Source organism: Cricetulus griseus, chromosome 4, assembly GCF_003668045.3.
Source record: "Cricetulus griseus strain 17A/GY chromosome 4, alternate assembly CriGri-PICRH-1.0, whole genome shotgun sequence".
In the NCBI taxonomy this organism is placed as follows: Eukaryota; Metazoa; Chordata; class Mammalia; order Rodentia; family Cricetidae; genus Cricetulus; species Cricetulus griseus.
In genome coordinates this window covers 152,401,374-152,420,791 of record NC_048597.1, presented here as the reverse complement: position 1 = coordinate 152,420,791, position 19,418 = coordinate 152,401,374, and the positions used below count along the sequence as shown (strand labels likewise).

At 44.0% G+C, this 19,418-nt stretch overlaps 1 protein-coding gene across 1 annotated transcript in view; it reads right to left on the bottom strand.

Moving 5' to 3' along the window:
- Positions 1-19,418, bottom strand: part of Clmp (CXADR like membrane protein) — a 111,877-nt gene that overhangs the window by 12,479 nt on the left and 79,980 nt on the right. Inside the window, exons 2-3 of the mRNA XM_035443591.1 lie at positions 14,143-14,300; positions 901-1,102 (exon numbers count right to left, since the gene is read on the bottom strand). Of these exons, the coding sequence (XP_035299482.1) occupies positions 901-1,102; positions 14,143-14,300 (360 nt within the window). The remainder of the gene's footprint in view (positions 1-900; positions 1,103-14,142; positions 14,301-19,418) is intronic.

Genomic DNA, 19,418 nt, shown 5'->3' with positions numbered 1-19,418 from the left:
CATGCTTCACCTCCTGAAGCCTGATCACCCTCTCCTCAGTATCCCTTAGCTGCTCCCAGCAGTGGTGGAACGTGCAGTGCCTCAGAAACCTCCATGCCACATCTCAAAAACAGACGATGTTATTTACTGGGAATTTTAGGAATGTTAAATATTATTTATTTATTTGGTTTTTCAAGACAGGGTTTCTCTATATTGTTTTGGAACCTGTCCTGGACTGGAACTCGTTCTGTAGACCAGGCTGGCCTTGAACTCACAGAGATCTGGCTGCCTCTGCGCGCGCCGCCCCCCCCCCCCAGCTCCAACCAGTGCTAGGATTAAAATTAAAAATTATATGTAAGCCACCACCACCTGGCCTTACATATAATTTTTAACTGATATTGAAACAAGGATAGAAGATCAGTAGTTTGGAAGTAATTATTCAAATATTCAAAGGAAATATTCAAATATTAGAGGTGGTGTTTAAATTTTATAATGAGCTGCCATTGAAAAATCATAATTATGGGTCATTGAGATGGCTCAAGTGGGTAAAAGCACTTGCTGTGTGAGCCTGGAGTCCTGAATTCAGGCCCCAGAACCAACAATGGAAAGAGAGAAGGAGTGAGTCTGGAAAGTTGTCCTCTGACCTTTGCACGAAGGCTGTAGCACACGCATGTATACACATACACACATACACACACGCACATGCACACAATAAAATAAGTTAAAAAATTATAATTCTGTTTTCTTCTTTCATTATGGCTAAAATCTAGAACTTAAATGCTTCTTTGTGGGAACTGGACCAGGTGATGTCTAAGTGCACACTGCAAGAATTAAATAGGTGATTTTACTACCATCTGCAGCTAGATATGTTCCCTTGACACCTTATAAGATGCAGGCATTTATCTTGGGGTCCTACCTTACCTAGGACTTTTAGTATGACGTGGCTCCAAACATAGCGTCCTGAGTTCTTCACCTTGCAGGTGTATCGGCCTTCATCACTTGGCTTCAGAGGCTCAATCTGCAGGGAGGCATCTCCTGCCAGGAAGTTGGAAGCAAAGGCTACTCGGCCCCTCTGTTCCTCAGTCAAGTTATTGTAGACATGACGACTGGAGTAAGTAATAACCTAGCGAGACAGACAGAGGCAAAGTCAAGAGGTGGGACTTTACACTTTCTCCTTCTCCTTCTCCTGTCAAGATCAGGAAATGGCCAGGTGTGGTAGGGCATATCTAGTAACCCAGCCTTGAGGAGCCTGAGGAAATAGGATCACAGGTTCTAGGCCAGCCTGGGCTCCAAAACAAAATGCTGAATCCTATCCAAAAAGGGAGAGAAAGAGGGAGGGAGGGAAAGAGAGAAGGAGGGGGAGGGAGAGAGAAAAGAAGAGGAGGTGGAGGAGGAGGAAGTAGGGAGGAGGAGGAGGAGAGGGAAGAGAAGGCAAGGAAGAAAGGGACTATTCTCAGTGACACAAAGCAGTCAAGTTTGGGTTGATTCTAAAGGCCCAAGAGATTGTTATTAGGATCCAAGTATAATATATTTGCTATCTATCTATCTATCTATCTATCTATTATTTTAGGCAGAGTTTCACTGTGGGAGACCTGGCTAGCCTGGAACTCACTATGTAGACCAGTCTAGTGTCAAACTCACAGAGATCCACCTGCTTCTGCCTCAAGAGTGCTGGAGTGAAGGGTGCGCACCACTATACCTGACCTGTGTAACATTATTTATAAAGTCCTAACTACTTCATTAAGTACTCAGAACCACTCCATTTTGAATTGGATGTGGACAGCCACACACACACGAGCATAGAGTGTTTCTGCAGGGGTACATAGGGGACAGCATCCATGGTTGCGTCTGAAAAGAACTGAGAATAAAGGATAAGCATCATGATGGAATGCACCTTTCTCCTCTGTAACCTTTTTTGTCATCTGCATTTTTCTACCACTAGAATGTGATCTTTTCAGAGTGTACTGCATTCTCTATTAGTTGCTTTGGCATGTTATTTCTTAGCACATTTTTTTAAAGTAGTCCCCTCCCCTATAAGTAGTTATTATCCTTATTTCACAGACAGGTGGCAGAACATAGGTCTTTGTAGCCACTAAGTTCATTTTTGCTGTTTTTGAGACAGGGTCTGTAATAGCCAGGCATAATGGTGCATGCTTTTAATACCAGTACTTGAGAGGCAGAGGCAAGCAGATCTCTGAATTCAAGGACAGTTTGGTCTACAAAACAAATTCCAGGACAGCCAGAGAGACACAGAGAAACCTTAATTTGAAAAATACACACACAGAGAAAAAGAGAGGTGGGGAGACAGACAGACAGAGACAGAGAGACAGAATAAGTGTGTATGTCTCTTGTCTAGACTGGCCTTGAGCTGTCTGTGAGGCTGAGGATATCCTTGGACCTCCTGTCTCCACCTCTCAAGTGTGGGGTTTGCAGGTGTATGTGCTTATATTCCACAGATACCTCTGTTCTTCCTTTTTGACCTTAGATTTAACTAGTAATAGTTTTCTCAGAATATTTGAAAATGGAGAAGAGAGAAAAATGAAGAAAATAATGTTTTAAAAATATTTTAAATTCAAATGTGCATGTGTTTACATTAGCATGTGGGCATCAGAGGACAACCTGTGGAAGTTGATTGTCTCCTTCCACCACGTGAGTCCCCAGAATGCAATTCAGATTACTGGGTTTGGGGGTCCAGCCTCGGCTCAGGTTCAGATCCTGACATGGAGAACGGGCGTCAAGCACAAGGAAAACTTCTGACCACCAAATGGATTGTACTCAAGGAGCCCCGAATAGCTCAGGCCATCTTTATTTATACTTAAACAGTTTTCTTCTTACCAGGGTTACATGAACAGCCTTTATTATTGGCTTCCATTTTTGACTTCAAGAAATACATCACAATTTAAGGAATACATCGTGATCATTATGAAAGTCCCCATTGTTCCCCTTTATGCTTCCCCAAATGCACTTTCCCACCCTCTACATAACCTTATTCTGGATAGAGTTCAGTATTTTTTGCAGGTTTAACTAAATGTCCAAACAGACACATCCTGCTCTCCTAGCACTTATGCCAGCTGGTACCTACTTGGGGTTACAAAGTTAAAAAGTAATAGACATGGACACAATGCTTTAAGGATAACAATATTCAAACCCAGAGAATTCTTTCATGTCTGCAAGGTATGCTTTTATGCTGTTTCTTTTTATATATATGAGAGGGTCCCATGTCTCAATCTCTCTGTGAAAGGCAGACTTTGACAAAGCACTCTTTTGTCTCACTATACCATACTTCTTCCACCAATATAAGCTCCTAGGTATGGTAAAGACCGATCTATCCATCCCACATTTTGCATTGTAGTTTTTCTTCTTGGAGAATACTAAATTCTGCTAATGATTCTATGCTTGGTGTCCAGGGACCTTACAGTTGGCACTATGTATATTCCTGAAGCCTTTTCCCTATTCTGTGTATGCATGTCCAGAACTGTGAGACAGGATTAATATTCCAAGTGTTTTTTTCTCAAGTGTATCTAACTGTCTCTATTGAGTCAGGAAAGTTCCCAAGATTGGGAGTTGTAGTTAGTAACTCCAGATAAGAGATTTGAGAAACATTAGCCACCTGTTGAATCTTAGGGGGATTTTTTTTTTCTTTTTTGGTTTTTTTGAGACAGGGTTTCTCTGTGTAACAGCCCTAGCTGTCCTGGAACTCTGAAGACCACGCTGGCTTCAAACTCACAGAGATCCCCCTGCCTCTGCTTCCCAAGTGCTGGGATTAAAGGCATGTTCCTCCACCACCTGGAGAGGGGGAAATATTTGAGAAAGAGCAGAGTTTCCAGGGAAAATTACAGCTATTGCATGTGTGGCTAACAAAGTAAAACTAAAAACAACCCAAAGACTCACCAATAAAACTAGAGAGAAAAGAGCCTGCAAGTTGCAGGAATTTTGCAAATTCCTACTGGTTCTTGTCAAGTGAGAGTCTATTTCCACAGGCACCTTGCTCCAAGACAGGTAGTCATATGCTGAACTGAGACTAGGCTGCATGGCTCCCAATGGTTGAACTATCTTACCAGTCAGTCCCAATAACCTGTTTTGTTCTTGCAGAACTTGAGAACTCAAGGCTGGGAAGATGGTTCAGTCAGCAAAGTGGTTGCAGCTCAAATATGATCACCTAAGCTCCATCTCAGCACTCATGTAATAGCAGGGCATGAAGCCAACAATCCCCCAACACCCATTCACACTAAAGGAATAAGTGAATGAATAAACAAACAAGTAAATAAATAGATCAAAACTATTAAACAACTGAGAATTTAGTCAAAGGTTCTGAAAAGGTTAAGGGTTAGAATTCAGGCCTGGCATGGAGAGTCATGGTTTGCCTTCCCCTCCTCCTTTGCTTTCCCCAAGATAAGAATGTTACTTGGGCCGGGCATTGGTGGCGCACGACTTTAATCCCAGCACTCGGGAGGCAGAGGCAGGTGGATCTCTGTGAGTTCGAGACCAGCCTGGTCTACAAGAGCTAGTTCCAGGACAGCCTCCAAAGCCACAGAGAAACCCTGTCTGGAAAAACAAAAAAAAAAAAAAAAAATGTTACTTGGAGGGCTGGAGAGATGGCCCAGTAGTTAGAAGCACTAGCTGCTCTTCCAAAGGATGTGGGTTTAATTCCTGGCACCCACATGGCAGCTCACAACTGTTTGTAACCTTAGTTCCAGGGGATCTGACACCTTCATATTGATATACATGCAGGCAAAACACCAATATGCATAAAATAAATATAGACAAACCATTAATTTTTTTAAAAATTTACTTAGAAGAATCACATTTCTTCCACAAAACACATGATCCGGGCATCTTTGTTTTCCCAGTTAGGGAAAACACATTTTAGATTTCCCTAAGGAAAGAAAACAATTCCTTATCAGTCAGTGCAGTCTGCCTGTCTATCAGCCTGCAGATCTTTGCTCTTTCCTTAGATCGTCTTAGTTGTCATTCCTGTTAGTCACAAAAGCCACACTGATGGAGTCCACATAAACCTCAGTCCTCTAACTGCAGCTCTGCCATCCTGCTTGGTTTATACATCAGCAAACACTGAATGACTGCTTCCCACCAGACATGGAAAAGAAACTCAGATGCGCAAAACCCTTTTCTTGATTCAATCACAACTGAGTGAGATTAACAAGGAGAACATAAACACAGAATATATTTCCTTGGGTTTACATAGCAGGAAGAATGTGCCAGAAAAGTTGGTGGTATTTGAATCTGAAAGATAAGCAGGCTAAATAAGGGACGAGAGGCATTCCAGCCCCACAAAACAAACGGTCTGTTGGCATGCATGGAAACATGGGGATCTCCCAGGCATGTTTCTGGACACAGCTGTTCCTAGCTGCTTCACCCAAGCGCCTCCACTGGGCCCAGACATGTGCTGCTGTTCTGCCACTCAGCAGAGGCTTTCCTGAAAAGAGTCAAAGCTACCAGTGAAACATCCATCAGTCTCTCCATTCTATCCAAACTCCTCAGAGCTGTCTTCTAAACAGAGAATCTTAAGCTTCCGTGTCAGACACTGTGCCCAGCACAGAGAAACCAAAGAGAGGTAAGGCACAGCTCCTACTCTGAAGAGCTAGCTCATACTCTTGGGAGAAGAGAGAGAAAAGAAGGAGAGAACTAAACACTGTATCTTATATTTGTGTTTATTCATGCTATCCTCTTACCTTAAAATACCAGTACTGTGGGGGAAGACGTGGGCACAGGCCTGTAATCCCAGAATTTGAGAGATGGCGGCAAGGTCTAGCAATCTTCCTGCCTCAGCATGCAACTAATTGGGGCTATATATTGGTGCACACCACTATATCTATATTGAGCCCATTGCCTATGTCTGGCTTCTTCCTGGTTATGGTGTATTTCTGACCTACAAAATGCTACCAAATTAATCTTACTAATGTGAAATGCACATTCGAGCCTTTGGCTCAAAACTCTAATGGCTCTGTAGTGCTTTTGAAATTCGACCAGACTCAGCCTAAGGGTTTCAAAATCACCAGCACACTGCTGTCCTAATGTCCTTCCTACTTGGTCCATTTCACACAGCTGAGGACCAGCAGCTTGCTCCATTTCCCTGTCATTAGTATGGGTTGTGCTTTCTGTGTGGTCAACCCTGGCCTTTGCCCACTGTGGCCTCCACTTGGGTAATTTTCCCTGCTCTCTATCTCCACATAAAGAAGCCCTGTTCATTCTTTGCAGTTTGAAGTCAGTGGTAACTTCTCATGAAACCTACCCTAATATGATGAGCTGGGAAGGGTTTCTTCACTTTGCTCTCATCCGTAGTATTTCTTTCTTCCTTTTCTTGGGGTGGGGTGGGGTGGGGTTGAGGCAGGGTTTCTCTGTGACTTTGCAGGCTGTCCTGGAACTAGCTCTTGTAGACCAGGCTGGTCTGGAACTCACAGAGATCTGCCTGCCTCTACCTCTGCCTCCCGAGTGCTGGGACTAAAGGTGTGCGCCACCGCTGCCCAGCCGTAGTATTTCTTTGTACCATTTTGTTTTTCCTTTTGGGAACTGAGGATTGAACCCAGGCCTTCTTCATGTTGAGCACCAAGTGCCACCAAGTTGTGCTTCAGTCTCTTAACCATTTTCCTTTGAAGAACAACTGTGAAAGACTTGGGAAATGGGCAGACAGGTTGCTGGATGTACTTTCTATAATGTTGGGCATATCTAGGGTACTCTGGGCAGCTGTCTGATTTTATGTACAGTTGTGGTCTTTAGTTAGGCTACTTACCAATTCTGCATTCAATATGCCTTTACTAAAATCATACCCCAATGCAGGTGTAGTGATTTGTACCCACAAACCCAGCACTTGGGAAGCTGAGGTACATGAATATGAGGGCAGCCTGGACCACGGCATTACCTAGTCTTAAAGCAAAACAAGATAAACCCATAAACCCACATGTTGTGTGCTTGGTACCATGCTGGGAATTATACAACATAAAAGAAATGAGTGTTGGGAAATGTTAAAAGATAACTTTTGGGAAAGAGGTAAAACTGTGACTCATTACATGAAAAATGAGCACGGTGTCAGGAATTTTTTTTTTTTTCTTTTTGGTATTTTCGAGACAGGGTTTCTCTGTGTAGCTCTGGAGACCAGGCTGGCCTCGAACTCACAGCGATCCGCCTGCCTCTGCCTCCCGAGTGCTGGGATTAAAAATCCCAATTAGGGATTTTTATTTTACTTATTAAATGACTGAAAACCGGGAAGGTGAGAAAAAGATGCGGTAACAAACACCTATAATCTCTAAGCTCAGGATACCAAGGCAGAGTGATCATTAGTTTGAAGCCAGCCTGGGCTACAAAGAAAGTTCCAGGCTATAAAAACCTGTCTCAGAATAAAAGCACAAACCAACAAACAGAAGCAGGAAGATGTCACAACCAGTTCACATGAGAATTAGCACTAAAAGCAATGTTATGTTTTCCTTTGGACAAAACTGATTTTGGCTTCTCCGTGAACAACAATGACTTTCATCGCTGTAGCTAAGAAATGTTATCATCAGCCTCTAACTCAGGATCCCCCTGCCTCAGCCTCACAAGCCCTGGGATTGCTGCCAGTACACCTAGCTCTGGCGTTGCTTGACTGGTGTCCTTGGCCATGACCATCATGCAGTCTTCTTCAGAAGTGCCTCTCCTCTTACTTTTGCTCAAAAAGTATCCATATAGGCTGCCTTTTGTATATTGCCTTTCCTGTCCCCAGTTAGTATGGTACCCTCATTTTTTTTTTTTTTTTTTTTTTTTTTTTTTTTTTTTTTGAGATAGGGTTTTACTATATAGCCCTGACTGTCCTGGAACAGATCCACCTGCTTCAGCCTCCTAGGTGCTGGGATGAAAAGTGTGCACTATCACACCTGGCTATTTGTATTTATTTGTGTGTGTGTGTGTGTGTGTGTGTGTGTGTGTGTGTGTCTGTCTGTCTGTGTAGGTATGGATGCACACATGACTTGTAGGCACAGAAACCACAGTGCATGTATAGAGGTCAGAGAACAACCTGTAGAAGCAGATTCTCTCTCTCTCTCTCTCTCTCTCTCTCTCTCTCTCTCTCTCTCTCTCTTTCCAAGGCAGGGTTTCTCTGTGTAGCTTTGGAGCCTATCCTGGCACTCGCTCTGGAGACCAGGCTGGCCTCGAACTCACGGAGATCCGCCTGCCTCTGCCTCCCGAGTGCTGGGAGGATTCTCTCTTTCTACCAAGTTGGTCCCTGGGATCAAACTCAGGTCTTCATGCTTGGCTGCAAGCACCTTTACCCACTGAGTCATCTGGCTGGCCTGATTATTTTAACTGTAGAAAAAGGTAGTGATGATCGTAAACTGCATATTGTCATCTGTGGTAGAACAATGAAAGTCAATCCAACCCTTTGGCAAATAAACAAAAGAAGTAAATATATGAATTACAGCTGTTGTGAGGCTGTGTTTACTAAGGAGGACCTGGGTCAACTTGTTACGACTTGTAAGGAATGAATGAATCTGCTCAGCACTCTTGCAGCCCCTCTGCTGTGGTGTGGCCTGTGAAGCAATTGCAAAATTGCTTGTCTGTTTCATTTGTATTTATTTCTGTGGCTGTGGATGACATGGCACGTGAGTGGAGGTCAGAAGACAGCCTGCAGTGAGTTCTCTCCTTTCACCACGTGGGTTCCATGGGCTGAACTCAGGTCGCCAGGCTTGGCTGCACGCACCTTTACCCTCTGAGCCATTTTAGTCACCTGGTTTCTGTTTGTTTTCCATCAGGGTTTTCTTGCTCAAAGCCAAAGGGAAGAGGAAATGTATAATATGTAAGAGGTTACCATGGGAACTGGACAATTTCTGTTTAATTTCTTTTCTTTTTTATTTTTATGCGCATTGGTGTTTTAGATATGGATGTCATTGGGTCCCCTGGAACTGGAGTTACAAACAGTTGTGAGCTGCCATGCGGGTATTGGGAATTGAACCTAGGTCCTCTGGAAGAGCAGCCAGTGCTCTTAACTGCTAAGACATCTCTCCAGCCCCCTGTTTTAATTTCTTACTCTGAGAACATAGAGAAAAATTCTGTTGTATGTTGCCGGCTGACTTTTGGGAGAGGATGCTCAGTCTTCCTTTTGAAATGTATCCAACCTCAGGACAGAGGAAAAAAGTACTTGAATTTTTGGCTCTGCTCCCTAAGACTGAAATACACAAGTTCCTGGGACTGCCTACTCACCCCCAGATGTTCCCTGCCTGTTCTGAGCATCCTAGACAAGAGAGAAAAACATTTCTCAAATTGCATTGCAAAGCTAAAGTTGTGATTTGCGTCACTGCTTAGCCCATTGTACACACCACATCTATTTCAGCCTTTCCGGTCTCTTCTCAGCCACCCTCAGCCTCACTCTTTTCTGAACACCCTGGAAGTTACAAAGCCCTGGCGCTTTACCCACTATTTGTTTCTTATCTGTCTTGAGACTCCCAAGTACACGTGACTGAGATTTAAATGATTGTAAACTGGGCGTGGTGGTGAATGTTTGCAGTGGTAGCATTCAGGAGCTGGGGGTGGGGTGGAGGGATAGGAATGGGAATTTAAGGCCAGTCTGCGATATACAAGTGAGATTTAAAAATATTTTTACATTTTTCTTTGTGTGTGTGTGTGTGTGCGAGTACTTACTAAAGCATGAGTCAAGAGGAGGAGAAGTGGGAGGAGGAGGTGGGGGAAGGGAAACCTTTATTGTATAGTATGAAATTATGCTTGTGTTTAGTTGAGATTCTGTTTCAACGCACCCGTGTCAGAGTGGTTGCCTTAAAATACATGTCCCTAGTACTCTTAAAATCTTTCTCAAATCCCATGACATTATTATAGGAATAGTTTTAAACTCCCTAGTATGGCTGGGAGATCTTCCTTGCAGTCCCCACAGGCTTCCATCTTTAACTCCACCACTCCAGCTGCTTAGGATTTCCTAGCCTTTCAGTCTGTGCTGCTGTGTTTCCTTTAGGAATGTTTTGAGACTTAGACCAAAGCTGCACGTGGTGGTCTATGACTGTAATGCTAGCACTCGGGAGGCTGGGGAAAGAGGGTTTCAAATCTAAGGCCAGCCTGAGCTTCAGAGGCTCTATCTAAAAAATAAAAACATTGGGTGTGATAGTGAATACCTATGGTCTCAGCATTCTTTTTAAAAATGCATATAGTGTTCTGTCTGCATGTGTGCCAGAAGAGGGCACCAGATCTCATTTTAGATGGTTGTGAGCCACCATGTGGTTTCTGGGAATTGAACTCAGGACCCTGGAAGAGCAGCCAGGGCTTTTTGCCTCTTGAGTCATCTCTCCAGCCCCAACCCCAGCATTCTTATAAGCAGAGCAGGAGGAATGCCATGAGTTTGAGAACACCCTGGGCTGCATAGCAAGCCTCTGTCTCAAAAAAGCAAACAAGTTTTTTGTTTTGTTTTGTTTTGACAGAAAGCTGTCCTTGTTCTATCCTCCATAAAGTCTTGGGGGGGGGTGGTTCTGGCCTTATGTAGAAATCCTCTTATCTCTAGTTTCACTTTCTGGGGTTTCATTACTTGTAGCCAATCCCTGTCCAAAAGCGCTGAAAGAAAATTCCAGAAATAGTCTGGCAGTGCTGGTGCACGCCTTTAAACCTAGAACTTGGGAGGCAGAGGCAGGTGGACCTCTGAGTTGGAAGCCAACCTGGTCTACCCAGGACAGTCAGAGCTACAAAGAGAAACCCTGTTTCAAAAGACAAACAAACAAGAAAGAAAGAAGAAAAGAAAAGAAAATCCCAGAAACAAACAGTATGCATGGTTTAGATTGTGTATGATTCTGAGTAGTGTGAGGAAGTTTTTGCCATCCTATCTCATCCTGCCTGAGACATGCTGTACCTTTATCCAGCCTGTCCACGTTGTGTAGGAGGCCCACTCATCAGTCACCTAGCAGCAGGCTGTTCTAAGATGGCTATCCAGGTTACATTCAAGGAACCTGACTCACAGATGAAAGCATAGAAATGGTAAAACTTGAATACATTAAAAAGAAGACATAAAGTCTTCCTTCAGTAAAAAGGTGAAAATTCTTGTTTTGCTTCGTAAGGGAAAAGAAAACAAAAAACACCATGTGCTGAAATTGCTGTAGTTTCTGGTAAGACTAAATAAATCTTCACTTGCTCACTGGTATCATGTAGCAAAGACAGTAGTACTCCTACTGTTTATGTAGCTGAGGATTACCTTGGACTTCCATCTTCTCACCTCTACCTCACGAGTGCTAGGATTACTTGTATGCACTACCTCATCCAGTTTATTGATGCTGTGGGTCAAACCCAGGGCTTTGGGCATTCTGGGTAAGTGCTTCATCGAGTGCATTACCTCCCCAGCTCCTTTCCTTTCAAACTATTGAATGTCTTTCACTGTAAGCTCCCAGGAGGCAGTGATACAGTGGCCTCTTCACAGTTGCATCCTGGAACCTAGAATGGCATCGAGTGAGCACTAAATAAATCTATGGGTCTGAATGACAGAAGAAATGGCCATCCTTAGATCATCAGCCGAGGGTAAGTCAGGAAATTATGACCGCATGAAGCCATGTGAGTGGTCTTTTTAAACCTACACTAACTTTCCCATTCTTATGGTTGTTTGACCATATAACTCAGCAGTTCTTTCCCTTTACTTCAAATGAAAACTTTTGGGCAAAAGTTAGATGTGTGGTTGTTAAAGAGAAAATGAGCAGGTGCTCTGGGTGAGTGTTGATACACCACAAACACCCATGTAGGAGAAAGTATCCAGCGACATTCGTTAAAGACAGTGGGAACATCTATTCCCCTAGGGTAGGGACCACTGCTTCCAGGCCATGAGTTGGGGAGAGAGGTCAGCTGAAGTCTGGCTCAAAGGATAAGTGGGTGCTTGAATTTGTTTTTTCTTTTTTTTTGGTTTTTCGAGACAGGGTTTCTCTGTAGCTTTGGAACCTGTCCTGGAACTACCTCTATTGACTAGGCTGGCCTCCAAGCTCCGGAGTGCTGGGATTAAAGGTGTGCACCACCACTACCTGGCTGGAGGTTTGAGTTATTGAGAAACATCAGAGGTAAGAGTTTCTGCCTCTGTCAACTCAAGAGGATGTTTTTGGTGAAGGTTGGCCAGTTAATTTGATATTGCAGATGGGCAGATACCCAGCATGAGTGGTTCACTGAATGGACTTGGCAGGACTAGCATTCCTAACAGGTTCTGCCAGGTCAGAAAAGGCAGTCCCAGTGAGGAACTGGGGAGCTGGACTCAAGTCTGGTCAGAGGAGAGTCTGTTTCAGGGTTGTTCTTTGGATTTTATTCCAGGAACTCCCATTTACTCCATTCAGAGTTGAGAATAGCATGTCTATGACTGACCAAGACATTCTCAGAGTAAACACATTCAGGTTAAGGTGACCTTGCTCTGCCGAGAACAGGTCGTCTTTGGAGAACGTGCTATGAGAGCAAGATGACAAGCAGTGTCACACAACAAGGTGACACAGGCAGCCGTGTAAGCAGGTTAAACTCCAGTGTGATCCTGAGAGGCATTTTTAGTGGAAATCTTAGCTTCTCCCAGTACAGACCATCCAATGAAATTAATAATAGGGACATTCAGAGGAAAGGCCAAATTTCTGGGTTTTTGTTTTTGTTTTTATTTTACTAAGAGAAAGAAACAAATCTCCATAAAAAAGAAGGCAAGTTTAAAAGACTCTCCAAGTTATAGATTAAAAAAAAATCCTGGGGGCTGGAGAGATGGCTCAGTGGTAAGAACACTGGCTATTCTTCCAAAGGCCTCAGGTTCAATTCCCAGAACCCACAAGGCAGCCTACAATTGTCTGTAATATAAGTTCTCGTGGATCTGACTCCCTCACACAGACTTACATGCAGGCCAAATACTAACATACATTTAAAAAAAAAATCACAAAAATCTTATTTCACATAAGACACGTGACACTCTACTAATCATAAATAAGTATTATGCTAGACCATTTTGACCAACCTAGGCAAAAATGATATGAATATATTTAAGGTAGGATAGGTCCCACTTTGATATTCAATGGGTAGGGATATTAAATGCATGCTGAGTTTGTGACATTTCCTGTTGGTTTATGGAAATGTAACCTTATCCTAAGTTGAATAGCATTTCTGCTTATGGAGAAATTTGCCCAGTGGGATGTAGGACATAATCCCTCTTTTACCTAGTAAGTTCTAAAGACAAAAGACAGGTTTAGAAGAGGGGAGTCTGCCTCAGACACACAGCAAGGCCAGATGTTATGAAGGGACATGCTATACACCTCAGATTGCAGGTGAGACATGCCAATGCCTCCCTCAGTGGTTTCTCAGTCACTAGGGGAGACCCCGGCTGCAGGCAGCCAAGGCAGAAAGGATGGTAACTGTGGGTGACTTAGTCATATTCTCTAATGACAGGCAGCACAGGGCACCCTCAGGAAGCTGAGCACATCAGTTTCGTCTGCACTGCCAGAAGAACGGAACACCAAAGTCCATCACGGCTCTATCTACATTGAGTTTGGAAGTCCTGAGCCCCTGTTTCTTTCTTATCTTCTTCTTCTTCTTCTTCTTCTTCTTCTTCTTCTTCTTCTTCTTCTTCTTCTTCTTCTTCTTCTTTTTTAAATTTCAGAGCCAGTATCAGTTGTCTTGTGTACTAGCCACATTTGTGAACAGCATTGTCATTCATGTCCTGTACTTGAACCTCCGTGTCACATGCTGGTTGTCATATTCTATTATCTTTAGAACCTGGAAGTCATGACTGAGCAAAGCCAAAACCTGGGCAGGTGATGATAGTTTCAGAGAAGTGGGCGAAAAAGAGTTCTGGGTTTTGAGTTCTACCCACTAGACCAGGGTAACAAGCTGCTGCATCTTAGCCCCATTCTTAGATGAAGATGCTAACGGCACAGACTCCCTTCCCCGATGCCAGATGGCTTTGGACTAGTTCTGCCCAGCCCAAAGACTCTCATACCCTCACAACCCAAATACTCTTCTATTTTCCCTTTTCTTTTTGGAGACAGGGTTTTCCTATTAGCCCAGGCTAACTTCAAGCTCTTCATGGCCAGTGCCTCCTGAGTGCTATGATTATGGGTATGTACCACTCTGGTCCTTTTCTGTAATTTTGTGTGTGAAGTTGTCCAAGTTAATGTTAGATGAGAAAGATTTGAAGAAAGCAAATGTGAGGGCATAGAGGAGGGCAGCTCTAGCTAGGAGGGTACTTACCACTTTTTGATTCCCTTCATTATCCGTGAGCAGCCATTCAATGTCCAGGGTGTCTTTCTCTGGAAGCCCCAGTTGATGGTGACAGGGCAAGGTAACCTTTTCCTCTGCCACTCTCTTGATTTCAGTGTGAGTTCCCAACGTTCCAACATAATAAGATACTGGAAAGAGGAGAAACCTCTAATGAGCAATGCAGATGCTGGATGACAGCACGTATGAGGCAGAGATCACAACAAATAAGTCATGGGAGCTCCCGTGGGCAAGGAAGGGACAGGTCAAGGCTTTGGAGATCCTAGGCTGGAAGTACTAGAAGCCCTTTGCCTGCCATTGGCTCCTCCCAAGAGCAGAGCCAAAGCTGCTTCAGACATCCTGGATTTCATCCTATTTGTGCCTATCTTCTTTCCTTTTTTCAGGTGTTGGTTGGTTTGTTGATTGGTCATGGTTTGTTTGTTTCTTTTTAATAATTTATTTTTATTTCATGTGCACTCATGTATTGCCTGCATGTATGTTTGTGTGAAGGTGTTGGATCCCCTGAAACTGGAGCTACAGGCAGTTATGAGCTGCCATGCTATGTGTGTGCTGGGAATTGAACCCAGGTATTCTAGAAGAGCAGCCAGTGCTCTTAACTGCTGAGACATCTTTTTAGCCCACAGGTTTGTTTGTTTGTTTTTCCTTTTTCTACTTTTCTTTCTTTATATTTTTGAGACAGGGTTTCACACTGTAGCTTGGCTGACTGTGAGTGTACTATCTAGCCCAGGTTAACCTCAAACTCATGGCAACCCTCCTACCTCACTAATCACCATGGTCATTTCCCCTTATTAGTTTTGTTGTTTTTTGCTTTTTTAAAATCAATTATGAGATCATTGCTGGGCCTGGTGGTACAGATTTATAATCATAGAAATTTGGGTGGCTAAAGCAGGTGGATGAAAGGCTCAAGGTCAGCCGGATGGTGGTGGTGGTGGTGGTGGTGGTGGAGCATAACTTTAATCCTAGTACTCGGGGGCAGAGGCAGGTAGATCTCTGAGTTTGAGACTTGGTCTACAGAGCCAGTTCCAGGACAGTCAGGGTTGTTACACAGAGAGAAACCCTGTCTCAAAACACAAAAATGAGAGGGTAGGGGGAGGTTCAAGGTCAGCCTAGGTTACAGAGGGAATTGAAGACCAATATGGGCAATTTAGTGAGACCCTGTCTCTGAATAAAAAATGAAGAGGGAGCCAGGTGTGGTGATGCACACTTTTAACCCCAGCACTCCGGAGGAAGAATGCAGAGGTCTACAGAGCCCTTGCTGTAATCAGTTGCCCAAGATTTCCCTTGTCTACATTTGCATAATCCTTCTATCATAAATAATTTCCCTTTTTATTACAATGGCATCTGTCATCTTTCCATTCACCTAAATGCATGCTACTGGAAAACAAAAATCATTCTGGGGTTAGAACAGCTCATTCATTTGAAAAATAGGAAGCTGGAAGGTTCAGCTTGATCCAGAAGACAGATCAAGACATAGTTGACTTACATCGTTCGTTTTTACGGAGTTTCTGGGAACTGAACCTAGGTCCTCTCACGTGCTAAGTCAACATCTACCACTGAGCTATATCCATGAGCCTCTCTTTACTTTTTTAAATATTGGTTCTTTGTTTTATTTTTTGTTTTTGTTTTTCAAGACAGGGTTTCTCTGTGTAACAACAGTCCTGGATATCCTGGAACTCACTCTGGTAGACCAGGCTGGTCTGGAACTCACAGAGATCCACCTGTCTCTGCCTCCCAAGTGCTGGAATTAAATGCATGCACAACCAATGCCTGGCCGCCTTTTTTTTTTTTTTTTAAGTTTTATTTATTATGTATACAACATTCTGCTTCCATGTATATCTGCACACCAGAAGAGGGCACCAGATCTCATAACGGATGGTTGTGAGCCACCATGTGGTTGCTGGGAATTGAACTCAGGACCCCTGGAAGAACAGCCAGTGCTCTTAATCTCTGAGCCATCTCCAGCCCCCGAGGCCATGCCTTTAAAATAAAGAAAACAAAGGCTGAGTATTGTGTCCTGTGACTGCAATCCCAGCACGTGGAGGCAAGGCAGAAGAATCTAAAGTTTAGGGAGATCTGGGTTAAAAATCTTTAAGAAGATGGGGCTAGAGAGGTGGTTCAGCAGTGAAGAGCATTGGCTGTTCTTCCAGAGGACCTGAGCTCGGTTCCCAAGCCCCATGTCAGGCAGCTCACATCTCAACATCTCAACATCTGTTTCTTGCCACTTTCTATCACATGTACCCGAAACATCAAGTGCTCTCGGAACAAATGTGGTGCAAAACACAAGATTGTGAGATGAAACCCATGGGCTGCACTTGTATTTGCACAAGTCTATGTGTTGCCCAGCTTATGCAGGCACAATCCATTTAGAAACAGTACTTTCAGTTTCCTTTTACTGCATATGTGAGAAAGGTTTCCTGTAAACCAACGTGGGTTTGCTTTTGGTTTTGCATTGTGGGTTTGAATACATGGCAGGTGGTCAGCATTTAGACCTGTTTTACTAAGGCATGGGGGAGAAGAATCCTGCTACGGAGGAGATCCTGATAACTCAGAGCAGAAGTGCTCTATACCATAATCCATTCTCCTTCAGCCCCCAGGAAAGTTGAGAAACTGGTCTGTCTGCATTGTTCCAAGATGAGCTTGGAGGAAGAATCACTGGCTTTCATTTCTTCTGAAACCGGCAGAGTTGTCCCACCCTCCTACAAAGCTAGAGAACCTGACACCACCCAAGTGCATCCAGTAGGCCCTTGCTATAAGAAGAATAAATAAACTCAAAGGATAGGTTGTGAGACTTGCCGAAAGAGGCCACTAGAGGGAAACAAAGGCTCAGATTTGGCTGATGTCCCCAGAGGACCGGAACATGGTGGTGGGTGGTGCTCTGACAGAACGTTAGCTTCTATTTATAACACATCCAGAATTAAACATAACGGCACCAGGAGGGTGCCTTCGTGAATACAAATGACTTAAGCGAGACTGGGAGCATCAATCAGAGCCCACGGATCTGCTGTGGTTCTTGAACCTCAAAGCCCCCAGACTCCACGTTGCCACCAGGATCTCTGCAGATTTCTGTGACCTTTTTGTCATCTTAAAATAATAATTATTACCATGTGTTGATTCTACAGTCTGAGCTGGCAGGGGCCTTGGTAGTATTTGTGGGAGCTGCTTGGCATGTGTCTGCCATCTGGTGGGTGAGAGGGAAAGGCAGTCCAACCACCTTATGGCTTGTATAGGATTCCCTGGGCAACAGGGCTCATCTTTGGGGGAGAAAAAACCCTTACAGATGGCTGACTAAACTTAAGAAGAAATTGCAGCCTAGTTAAGCTAGTGAGAGACAGGGGTGCGGGGAAGGGGAGAGTTTCTGACATTTGCTGTAGCATTTATCTGTGGGAAGAGGTGTTGGAAGGGGGCTTTGGAAAGGAGGGCTTCCTGTGTATAAGCACAATGCTTTCCCGGGTGCCGTGGGCTTTTCCCAGTCGGGCTTTTATATTTTATAGGCAGTCCCACACTTAACCAGGTGCCAGGGGGAATTAACCTCAGAGCCTTAGTGGTATCAGCAGGCCCCCTGCCCTGGGACCGGTGGAGAAGCTGCCTAGAAACACCTCCCTCCCTGATCCTCCATAGTGAGGAAGGGGCTACTTCTTAGAGGACTGCGTTCAGTTAAGGGTCGCTTAAGGTTTTCATTCTAAAACCTTGAGTTTCATTAGATTCTCTTGATCATTCCAGACCTCCTTCAAAAAGACAAGGCAAGAGGAAAAATTTTAAAACAAAAACCATATTTCTTTTCTCTCTCTCTTATAGTTTATTGTGTAAACTACATAAGGCATAATGGACAGGCCAGTGACTAAGAACAGTCTCCAACCTCTTTTCCCTTAATAGGACTTAACCACTTTGCCAATGCCTGGTGAGTGCAGGCTCCCCACGTGTCCCCAGGCCCTGAGTAATGAACTACAGAAATGATCCCTGCTTGGTGTAGGGGTTATGATCTGAGTTATTTATCAGCCTGTGCAGGTCAGAGTTTGCAAAATTAGAATACCACAGTAGGATATTTACCCCATGGCAAGGATCAAAGTCTGTTCATGCACACTGTGTAGTGTACAGTGGAGTGCCCTCTGGTGGTGGCAGTAAGGTAGACACCCTTTCTTCAATTAAGTGATTAATTCTTTTCTCAGTGGTTCTGGGACATTTAGCATTCACTAAACCTGAGTAGGAGGAGTTTCCCCATATTTTGCTTTACCCAGAATGCACGAGTAAGCCTCAGGAGAATGAAAGTGTCACATATAGTTAGAAAAGTAAAAGGAAGTGCCATTCCAGTACTCTTTAAAAGCCTGAGACAAGAGAAACACTGTCAGTATTGTGACTTCACAGTTAGCCCGGGCTGCAGTGACCTATCCTATGTAAAAACAAAACAACACACAGAGAAAGAACAAAAACAAAATAATAAAAACAAAAAGGCCTTTGGAAGCCTTCTCATCCTTTCTCATTGCATATACCAAGACTCAGGACTCAGAGTGACGTAAGCCGAGTTTGTAGAGTTCTGTAGGGTGAGGGGTGTGTGTATGCACTTGCTCAAGTGAGACATCTAAACTTGTCTGGGACACTGTATGCACTTCATAAGTCGCCATGATGCTACAGAAAGAGTGAGCTTTCAGATGAGACCTGGATTCAGAGAGTTCCTCTGACCTCTCAGCCTTTTCTTCTCTGTAAAACGAAGATAAAAACACCATCATCCAGGGGCTGGAGAGATGGCTCGGAGATTAAGAGCACTGGCAGCTCTTCCAGAGGACCTGAGTTCAATTCCCAGCAACTGCATGATGGCTCACAACCATCTGTAATGAGATCTGGTGCCCTCTTCTGACCTGCAGGTGCACATGCAGACAGAAAACTGTACACATACTAAATAATCTTAAAAAAACAAAACAAAAAACCCAAAAAACAAACAAACAAACAAAACCCCAGATGCCTCGGAGCAGGGCCACTTACCCAGAACTGGAAATAGCCCCTGGCCCACCTGGGCCAGTGGATGGAGTTGGGACTGCCACCCGGGCCTTGGCAGTGTCCCAGAGTGTCGATCCCTTGGCTCAGACCTTGGCCAAATCAAAAACACAATGACAGTTTGTGCTGGAGAGGATGTGGAGAAAGGGGAACACTTCTCCACTGCTGGTGGGAGTGCCAACTTGTACAGCCACTTTGGAAATCAATATGGTGACTTCCCAAGAAAATGGGAATCAGTCTACCACAAGATCCAGCAATTC